This window comes from Megascapheus bottae, chromosome 6, assembly GCF_031878675.1.
Source record: "Megascapheus bottae isolate mThoBot1 chromosome 6, mThoBot2.hap1, whole genome shotgun sequence".
Lineage (NCBI taxonomy): Eukaryota > Metazoa > Chordata > Mammalia > Rodentia > Geomyidae > Megascapheus > Megascapheus bottae.
Genome location: NC_143514.1, coordinates 68,069,132 through 68,079,928, shown reverse-complemented (window position 1 = coordinate 68,079,928; position 10,797 = coordinate 68,069,132). Strand labels below are relative to the sequence as shown.

The window sequence follows — 10,797 nt, the reverse complement described above, 5'->3', positions numbered from 1 at the left end:
CTTATCCCGGCCCCAGCATCACGGGACCTGTCCCGGTACCCACTTGGCGACCTGGCCACCAGTGTCCACCAGACCCTCTGTCCCTGGGGCCTGGTCCCCAGTCACCTGAGATCTTCAGGACCCTGCAGCCCTCCTTTAGCACTTGACAGCGTCACGGTGACCCCAAGTCCCTTCACCTGGGTACCCCATCTTTCTGCGCCACTGCCACCCTGGATCCCGTTCTTCACCACGCAGCAGAGTCGGCCTGAGTTGCCACGGTGGCCCCGGGGGCAGAGCACCATCACCCCCCCATCCTGTCACCGTGCTCACGTCCCTGGGGCTCTGCCCTCCTGCACCATCACCCCCCCATCCTGTCACCGTGCTCACATCGTCATCGTCACAGCCACCCACTTCCTGCCCCCTCGTGCTCCCGTCACTGTCACCTCCAGGCCCCATTACCGGCAACTCAACCCTGTCATCCCACCGGGGACGCCCATTCAGCCCATGGCTCGCCTCTGTCACCTGGAGGCTGTCAACTGCTTCCGGTCACCCCAACAGGGTGTCCTACCACCCCACCGCCTATCCGGGCCTCCAGCCTGCCGTTCTCCCCGCGACACCCCCCTCAGCCTCCCCACACCCCGACCTGGCCGGGGTTCTCCCACCATCGCCCCCGAAATCCCCCGGCCCGCAGAGGGCGCCGCGTCAAGGACAGCGCGGGCCAGTGCGGGAGGGGGCGGGGCCAGGGCCACGGTCTCTTTTTATGAATGGGGGAGCGGGCGGCGCGAGACCTCATTACTATGCCGCGCACCGCGCTGCGCCCCAGCGCGCCGCGCCCATTGGCTGAACTGGCTGCTGACGTCACTGAACGGGTGGCCGGGGGCGGGGCGGGGCGGGGTGACTCACGCTGCTTCTCCCGCGGCCGCGGGGGCTTTTCGGGGTCCGTGCACACCTTGCGCTGCCAGGACCCAAGCAGAGCCTCCCCGCGGCCCGGCCGCGCCCGGCCTGGACCGGTGAGTAGCGGGCATCCAGCGCCCGGGAGAGCACTCAGGATACTAGGACCTCGGGCAGTCGGAAAGCTCTGTGCAGCTGACCGGGGTCGGAGGTCGACGCTGGGATTCTGGGTTAACCGATGCTGGGTTAGCCCGCGGGGCCCCGGACGTTTGCGGGCTGGGCCAGCCAGTTGGATGACCTGGGGTGGTGATAGGGGGTGGGGTGGGTGATGAGCATTTCTGAGGGATCCCAGGCCCTGGGAGGAAGGACTGGCACCTGAGGTTGGCTGGCCGAGTCCCGGGCAGAGACCCAGGCACCCGAGCAGCCGGCGGGTCCAGATCCAGGCAGAAGGCGGAGTCAGGCCCAGACGCTGGTGTCCCGGCAGATGGAGGGGTCGGACTCAGGGATCTAAGCTTCCAGGAGGGGTGCCTCTTACAGAGACCTAGGGGTTAGGTAGAAAAAGACGTCTGGCTGCTGACAGAAGTCTGGGAGAGGGTGTGGGGGAGACTGAGTCTGCAGGTGCTGTTACCCCAGGAATGTCAGGTGGAGGCTGTCAGGAGCCTCACGCGCTCTCCCCGGGGGCGGAGCCTGGGCCTGGCAGTTCTGACGTGAGGGGTCGGGAGCCTCAGTCATTCTCTTGGAAGGAAGGAAGCACCGCTGCCTCCTTTTAGAGATGAGTGTCATCTCCCCACCCCCACCCCACATCTCTCTTTCCCCACGCCTGAGCTATTTCAGGGCATCTCCTGGATCCTGTGGTTCTCCCTTCACTTATAGCCCTTGGTCGCTTCTGATCACACACGTGGGAAAAGAGAGCTGCTGGATCCAGAGAACTGGAAGGGAGGGTGAAGGTATCCAAGACAGGGATCTCCAGGAAAAGAACCCCCTGTTAAGAGGCCTGGGGGCACTGGGGAGAATGGATATCTAGAGAAGAGCCCCAGCGCATGAACTGGGGTCACAACAATGACACCCCAACAGGTATCCCCCCAACAAAAGCATCCCACCCTCTCTAGACCCCTTCTGTGAGCACCCAGCCCTGCAAGCATCTCACAGGCTCTTTCTCCTGCAGGTATCATGATGTGGGGTGCAGGCAGCTCCCTGGCCTGGCTCTCAGCTGGTTCAGGCACTGTGAATGTGAGCACCGGAGACCCAGAAGAGAGGCCCACTGGCCCAACTGCCCTGCTGCCCGCACCCAGAGCCTGGGATGTGGTGCTGTGCATCTCAGGCACCCTGGTGTCCTGTGAGAACGCACTGGTGGTGGCGATCATTGTGGGCACTCCTGCCTTCCGGGCCCCTATGTTCCTGCTGGTGGGCAGCCTGGCTGTGGCAGACCTGCTGGCAGGCCTAGGTCTGGTCCTGCACTTTGCTGCGGAATTCTGCATTGGCTCAGTGGAGACGCGTCTGGTGCTGGTTGGCGTGCTCGCAATGGCTTTCACTGCCAGTATTGGCAGCCTCCTGGCCATCACTGTCGATCGCTACCTTTCTTTGTACAATGCCCTCACTTACTACTCAGAGACAACAGTGACTCGGACCTACGTGATGCTGGCCCTGGTGTGGGGGAGCGCCCTGGGCCTAGGGCTGCTGCCTGTATTGGCCTGGAACTGCCTGGATGGCCTGACCACGTGCGGTGTGGTATATCCACTCTCCAAGAACCATCTGGTGGTCCTGGCTATTGCCTTCTTCATGGTGTTTGGCATCATGCTGCAGCTCTATGCCCAGATCTGCCGCATTGTCTGCCGCCATGCCCAGCAGATTGCCCTCCAGCGGCACCTGCTGCCCGCCTCCCACTACGTGGCCACCCGCAAGGGCATCGCCACGCTGGCTGTGGTGCTTGGCGCCTTTGCTGCCTGCTGGTTGCCCTTCACCGTCTACTGCCTGCTGGGTGATGCCAACTCCCCATCCCTCTATACGTACCTCACCCTGCTCCCTGCCACTTATAACTCCATGATCAATCCCGTCATCTACGCCTTCCGCAACCAGGATGTGCAGAAGGTGCTGTGGGCTGTTTGCTGCTGCTGCTCCTCTTCCAAGATCCCCTTTCGGTCCCGTTCCCCCAGTGACGTCTAGCTATCCCTAGTGCCCTGCTGCCCTGGTGAGTTGCTCTAGTGCAACTTCCTCTGCTCCACACCTCTCAAGACCCAGCTGGTTCTGGAGTTCTAGGACATTGGGTGTTCCGGGATTCTGTTCAAGGTCCCTGTAGGCCTGCTGGCTCCAGGGTTCAAGAATGTTCCAGGTTACCAGGGTTCCACTCAGAAATGTCCCACTGCCCAGGTGGCTTGCAGTTCCAGAATGCTGGGAATCTTACAGTGCCATTCCAAGTCCTCAAACTTTCCTCTTCCTGAAACTTGACCTTGGCCATGTCACTTTACTTGTGAATTTTTGAGTCAGAGAGGATAGCCACTTAGTTGCCTAGACAGGAAAAAGATTAATCTATATATCTCTCTACATGTGCACATACAAAGAAATTAGATTTATTATTTATATTTATAAATTTATTTATGGGTGGTTAGAAGAGAAAACAGACCCACACCTTGAAATCTAGGGTATTTCCAGTCCTCACCCCCCATTTCTAACCTCAGTTCCTGGAGGGGGTATGGAGAAAGAGAAATCATGTATTTTGTTAATTATTTTTTGCTTATTTTTTATTAAAGAGATCATAGAAACCAGAGCCTTCTCCCCAGGCCTGCCCTCCTCAGGTCTGCAAGGGAACACACCAGCCTCTGGTTTTTTATTTTTTTAAGAAGCCATCACCTGAGAAACCGACAATTCCTCCGCGCTGGGGCCCCGCTGCCATCTGGTGGTAAATTTGGGGAATTGCATTCCCGGCCAGGCAGTCGGGGACTAGAAAATGCAACCCCAACTCTTAACTCCAGTCTGGCATCCAGCGCCACAGCCATGGCCTGGTACCCTGGCCTCACCCTGAGGTGCCCTAGGGAAGTTGGGGCAAAAGCCAAACCCCACCCCTCTGCCAAACCGGGGTACTGGCCCCCAGTGCATTCCCTGTTCCTCTCCCAACCCAACTAAGTAATAAATGATTTTGTGATACCTGTTTCTAAGAGTGTGTTTATGCAGGGTTTAGAGGCCTGGTGGAGGAGAGTTGAGAAGGAGAGGACCAAGACAGAATAAAAAGACCCTGGCACCCAGGGTGGAGTGTGTCTGATGCCCCTCCCCCCCTCAGGATGTCAGTATCCACCTGGCATGGACCTCCCCTCCCCCTGGGGGCAGGAAGCAAGGTAATGGGCTGTTCTTGGTTGAGCATGCCCACATCCTGCCCACAGTAGCGAGTTTGGGGCTCTGGCATGAAGCATGCGCTCACAGGATGTCAGATTCCTTCATAATAATAGTCACTTTCCTCTATTAGTACTTGTAAATTGTGGCCAGGCAGTGTGCTAAGCAACTGCATAGCTTCTCTCCCTCCACACTGCACAGGAGTCTCCTGGCACGGAGTATCCTCTCCATTTCACAGATGAGGAAACTGAGGCTGAGAGGGGCAGAGACTGGCTTTAGATCATACAGCTAGAAGCCATTGCAGCAGGATTCCAATCAGATGAATCTGTTTCTAGAATCTGCGTTCTGTTCCCTGGACAATAGCCTCTCACTTCCTTTTCAGGATGTCTTCAAGCCCCTGCCCCAACAGTGTCCACAGGAGTCCAGGGAGGTGGACATGCCAACAGAACTCTGTCTTCTCTCCCCATATTCCTGGAGGGTTCCAGGGAAGAGTCCTACTGCACAAGCACCAGGTCAAACTTGGGGACAAACATGTCACATGTCATCACCATGATGGCACCAGACAGGTGCTATCCTTCTCCCTGCTGTTTGGGGTTTTGTTTGGTTGATTCTGGGGCTTGAACTCAAGGCCTGGGCACTGAGTCTACCCTTGAGCCACAGCACCACTTAGGTTTTCTGGTGGGTAATTGAAGAGAAGAGTCTTACAGACTTGGACCAGGAGCATAGCCTAGTGGTAGAATGCTTGCCTAGCATGCATGAAGCCTTGGGTTTGATTCCTCAGTAACATATACAAAGAAAAAAGCCACCAGTGGTGCTATGGCTCAAGTGGCAGAGCTCCAATCTTGAGCAAAAAGTGTCCAAGGACAGTGCCCAGGCCCTGACTTCAAGCCTCAGGACCATCAAAAAAGAAAAAAAAAAAAAAAACCAGAAGTCTCATGGACTTTCATGCCTTGGTTGGCTTTGAATCATGATCTTCAGATCTCAGCCTTCTGAGTAGCTAGGATTACAGGCGTGAGCCACTGATGCCTGCCTTTTTTATTTTTATTTTTTTTTCCCAGTCCTGAGAGTTGAACTTGGAGCCTGAGCACTTTTATTGGGCCTTTTTTCCTCAAGGTTAGTGCTCTACCACTTGAGCCACAGTACCATTTCCAGCCTTTTCTGTATATATGGTACCAAGGAATGGAACCCAGGGCTTTATGCAAATACTCTACCACTAAGCCTGTTCCTAGCTCTCCTCCCCCTGCCTTTTAAAGGGCGGTGGACAGAAGAGTTACAGTTCTATAAGTCAGGTAGAGAGTACGTTTCTTTTGGGACAATGTCACCCTCTCTCCCTACTTTTCAAAAGAAGGTGGAAGCTGGGCTCTGGGTGGCTCACACCTGTAATCCTAGTGACTGGGGTGGCTGAGATCTGAGGATCATGGTTCAAAACCAGTCTGGGTAGAAAAGTCCATGAGACTCTTTATTTCCAATTAACCAGCAAAAAGCTGGAAGTGGAACTGTGGCTCAAGTGGTAGAGTGCCAGCTTTGAGTAAAAAATCCAAGTGAGAGCATGAAGCCCTGAGTTCAAGCCCTAGTACCAGTGCATTCTCTCTCTCTCTCTCTCTCTCTCTCTCTCTCTCTCTCTCTCTCTCTCTCTCTCTCTCTCTCTCCCTTCACATACACTTCATGGATGCAAAAGAAGAAGTTGAGGCTCAGAAAAATATCTCTTCATTCATGGATATCCCTGTGGGTAGCTCATGTCTAGAGGAATAATAAATAGAAGAAAACTTTTTATTTTTATTTTTAAACCTCATGGTGATAAGTCCTCAGATAAAAAGAAAAATAAGGAAGAAGCCTAGGGAATATAGGAGTAATTAAAAAAAAATTGCCAATCTTGGGGCTTGAACTCAGGGTTTGGGCATTGTCCTTGGACACTTTTTGCTCAAGGCTAGCACTCTACCACTTGAGCCACAGCACCATTTCTGGGTATTTTCTGTGTATATGGTAGCAAGGAATCAAACCCAGGGCTTCATGCATGCTAGGTGAGCACTCTACCACTAGGCCACGCTTCCAGCCCCAGAAGTAATTTTTAAATGCAGCTGTTCAAAATGAAGGCCTCCTTGTAAAGTAACATTTAATGACCAAAGTCAGTCAGGACTTGAACTGGGATCTGGACCCAGGCTAGCAGGCCAGGAAACTGAGGCAGGAAGTCCTATGTCTGGGCCAGGAAAAACCTGGGGGGTCTCCTTTACACCCACACCATAGGCGTAAGGACCTCAAAAGGCGGGCCCGCCAAGTGCTGGTTGTTGCTGGGTGTGTTTGTGGGGGGCCTCTTTTGTGTCCAGGCAGGGACCTAACACCCCCAGGCTCTCCCTGTCTGTGGAGATGCACCATCCTCAACACACCCCAGTATTGCTTCCAGTCCAGCTCCTCAGGAGGGAGCCCCAAAGGCAGAGCAGGGCTCCAGAGGAGGGTCCCTGAGGGAGAGGACCTGTTTGTCCACTCAGCCATGAAAGCAGATGTTTTGGTCTCTCCCGGAGACAAGTCCTTCCTCCCCTCAACCTGGACTCCCGAGCCCTCGGCCCTCTCCCTCCTGGGGCTCCAGGACAGGACTGTGCCTCGGGGATCACGCAGCTTCCATTGGTTCCTTCAGTCTCAGGCTCATCTGGTGCTCAGGCTAGAACTGTTCACAGCAGTGTGTGTGTGTGTGTGTGTGTGTGTGTGTGTGTGTGTGTGCGCGTGCACGCGCGCGCGCGCGCACGCGCGCACATGCCTGGGGAGAGAAGGCCAAGCTTTCTCCCAGCCTCTGCTTCTGGAGTTTTCCAAGCCCAAGGCCTGATCCCACCCAGCTACAAAGGCCAAGGAGGAGGCGGGTGGTGGGGTCCCTATATTAGGGAAGACAAGGTGCCTGCAGGGAGGAGGCAGCCCCCCCCACCCCGCGGGGCCATGACTGCTTCTGCCTACAATGAGTGAGGAGACAGCAGCTATTAATATAAGATGAGACCACGGGCAGGCTGGAAAGCAGGCTCATCTCTCAGCTTCCCTCCTGGAGCCTGGAGCCCTGTGGTCCTGCAGCCCCCAGCTCCTTCCATGCCAAGACACAAGCGGGGAGCAGGCATCTGGCTATCCACACACACACACATGTACACCCAGGTGCCTCCACATGCTAGTACAGCACATGCAGGCATCATTGCACAAGCGTACACAGGGAACATAGTATGAGGGCATACTGGACCATCTGCTTAAATGTGTGTATGTGTCATGCTTACACATGTGCGCAAGTCCAGGCATGTCACTGAGCGTGTACACTCACAAGTGTTTACAGTTAGTATCCACTCATGCAAACAGAACTGCACACAGGCTCACACTCAATGACTTAAACGTAGGCACACACCAGTTCACACCATGCACCCGTGCTCACACCCCTCCATGTCTGCCAGTGCCCAGCAATCATGAATTCACTGCCCCTGGCCCCCTCCTCCCCCCCCTGCATAGTGGTCTTCAGCGCTGATTGGCTGGCTCAGCCTCCTGTCCCTCCCCTCCCTTCCCCCAGCCTTATGACAGGCAGTTCCTGCTCCTTCCAATCCCCCCCCAGGGGGCCCAGATCCCTGATTAAGCCCTTGCTAATTGGCCACCAGCCCCTTGACTTTGCTGCAGGCCTTCTCTGGAGCTGGGAGCAAGAGGCTGCAAATTGGCCAAGCAGAATGGACCTAGGGAATAACACGCATGTGTGGGGATGAAGGTGGGAGGGCTGAGAGCCCAGCGCTTGGACAGATCCAGGCCAGAACCCGGGTGGGGGAGCACTGACCTCAGGGTCCTGGGAAAGCACCCCTGAGATCTGCGTGTACACTCACACGAAGCCATTCCCACATGCACATTTACACCCACCTCATGTGCACAAGAATAGTCACCCCTCTGCACACCAATGCAGGCAGGCCTGTATCCAAGTACATTAGTGAGCAGAGCAAGAACCTTCCGTGTGCATTGCCACCTGTCAGGCAGAAGCCATATACAGATAGACACACATGTATGTGTGTATGTATGTGTAAAAGTGCTGAGGGAAGGGCACTCCAGTGGGTGACCTTGTGCTGAAGTGTACCCGCAGACATGTGCAAAAATGCACCCTCAAGTCAGAGGTTGGTGACACACTCCCATAATCCTAACATCCTAACTACTCAAGAGGCTGAGATCTGAGGACTCATGTTCCAAGACGGGCTGAGCAGTCATAGTTGAGAAACACTTATCTCCAATTAACTAGCAAAAAGCCAGGAAGTGGACATGCCTCAAACGGTAGAGCGCCAGCTTTGAGCAAAAAAGCTAAGCAAGAGTGCAAGGCCCTGAGTTCAAGCCCAGTACTGGAGCACACACACACACACACAGTGTGCACACACAGAGATAGGTGTGCACAGTCTGGGCATGCAGGGATGCAGCACACATGTATGCATATCTTTTTTTTTTTTTGCCAGTCCTGGGCTTAAAGCTCAGGGCCTGAGCACTGTCCTTGGATTTTTCTCAAGGCTAGAGCTCTACCACTTGAGCCTCAGCACCACTTCTGGCTTTTTCTAAATAAGTATATGGTACCAAGGAATCGAACCTGGGTCTTCGTGCATGCTAGGCAAGCACTCTACCACTAGGCCAAACTCCCAGCCCTCATGTGTGCATATCTTGATGTGTAAGCTAACAAGTGCCCATGGGCAATGGAGAAGCCCTGCTAGCTTGCTTCTAGCTTTGCCTCTAGCTTTGTGTAAGAGAAACCTGGAGACCTGCTCAGACTACTAGGCAGAAGGTGATGGAATTGTTTCCAAACGTTCAGGAAGGCACATGAACCCCTCCATGGCTCCTAGAATGCATAGTAGAGCCTCTGACTTTTAGCCCTTCTAGCTCCAACCCGCTTGCCTCTGTGCCCAAGCCCCGCAAAGTGCTACACTCTCTGAAACATCAAGGTTTTTATTGCTATTGCTGTTGCCTGCTTGCTGTGTGACTCTGAACAAGTTGCTGTGCCAGTCTGTGCCTTGTTTCCTTATCTGTAAAATAGGAATAAATGGCTTTGTGTTTGTGATTCTTCCAAGACTGACCTTAGAGGAGTCCAAGGAATCATGTGTATTCAAGACACATCATCAGGGAAGTATCAGCTCCCTAGAGGTGAAATGCCAGGATGGAGGGGTCATAACCATCCTGGGGGCTGTCACAATGAGGAAGTGCAGGCCCAGAGAGCGAGCAGCCAGGCAGGAGCTGAGTGGCAGGCCCTCTCCCCTGAAGGCCTAAGGCAGGAAAGCAGTACACAGCTCCTTAGTGGAGGGAAGGCAGAGGTGGCTGCCTGACTGGGGCAGAGGGGCTAGGGTAGGATTCTCCCCATTGCAGGAGACTGACGGTGGAACCTAGATTCCTAGGTCATCAACAGCCATTCTGCTCCATAACTTTTCCCCAGGGCCCTGGGGGAGCATCCCGCATCCCTCCTGCCTGTGGTCTAGACAGGAGCTGGCTGCCACCTGGAGCAGAACGACAGCAAATGGCGCCAGGTTGCCCTGGCAGCCAGGAGGGGGCAGTGAGCAACTGGACGAGAGGCAGCAAGCAGGGAAGGGTGGCTCGGAGGACTTTGTCTAAGACTGGCCAGCCATTATGCCTGTTCCAGTAACTGCGTGCTGACCTGTGTCCTCCTTTGTACAAGGACAGGCGCCTGCCTATACTATGTGTGTGCACACGTGTCCCTGGGCCTGGACTGAGGTGTGCCACTCACACACACCAAGGGTGGGTAAGGAATCATCCATGTGTGTACCCGGCAGTGTGGTCTGCGATGGCTCCTGGTAGCCAGGGGTGCCGGCTGCTTCTCCTGCAAAGGTCCAAGGTGGCTGGGCCCAGTCAAAGCGAGAGGAAAGGTGGGCAGCAGTAAGAGCTGACCCTCAGGCTGGGCTGCGGGATCTCAGGAAGCACTCACGCCAGAACCTGCTGTTCTCTGGTGGAAAATAGGGCCCCTGCCTGTGGTCAGCACTAAGCACATGCGCATGTGCAGTCTCTGGCAGTAGTGAATGCCTGGTGAGTGCTGCTTCTCCTCAGAGTGGGTCCTGAGAGGTGAGGCCGGCTGGGGGGCCAGCCCCGCCGCCACCTTCCTCCCCCCACCCTGTCCCTCCAGGGGCAGCTCCCACACTTCATTTTGTCCTGCAGGGTGGGCAGGAGTCTGGCTGCCTGTCAGTCACCGGCCTCAGGCAGCCAAGTGCTGACTAAACACAGGTCCGAGCAGAGTGTGGAATGGCCGAGCCCCCTCCCCCGCACCCCATCTCCCACCATGAGCTCAAGGCGGGAGCAGCAGTTGCTGCGAACTCAAAACTTCTGCCCCCCCCCCCTTTCAGGACACCAGTGGGTGATTCAACAGCAGGGGTGACCTGCAGAGCCACCAGCCTGGCCTACCCCTCTGCCCAGGGCCATCCCATTGGGTCTGCTGGGCGCGGAACTGGGTGTCTGCCCATCCATCACCCCAAGGACAGCAATTCCCAGCAGCTGTGCTAGGAATAGCCGCTGCTTCCTGCACAGGTCACTTTGGGGGGTCAGAACGTAAGCTCAGACCCCCTCACCTTCTCCAGGCCTAAACCTTCCATTCAGATTCCATTGTGCTACTTCTGAAGGCAT

General features: G+C 55.4%; 1 protein-coding gene across 1 annotated transcript; it reads left to right on the top strand.

Annotated features, from left to right (window-relative positions):
- The first annotated feature begins 911 nt into the window (after window positions 1-911).
- Window positions 912-3,985, top strand: Gpr3 (G protein-coupled receptor 3). The gene is made up of 2 exons (XM_090333834.1): window positions 912-989; window positions 2,036-3,985. The coding sequence occupies exon 2, from the start codon at window positions 2,041-2,043 to the stop codon at window positions 3,031-3,033; it is 993 nt and encodes a 330-aa protein (XP_090189960.1). The 5' UTR covers window positions 912-989; window positions 2,036-2,040; the 3' UTR covers window positions 3,034-3,985.
- Window positions 3,986-10,797: the final 6,812 nt, after the last annotated feature.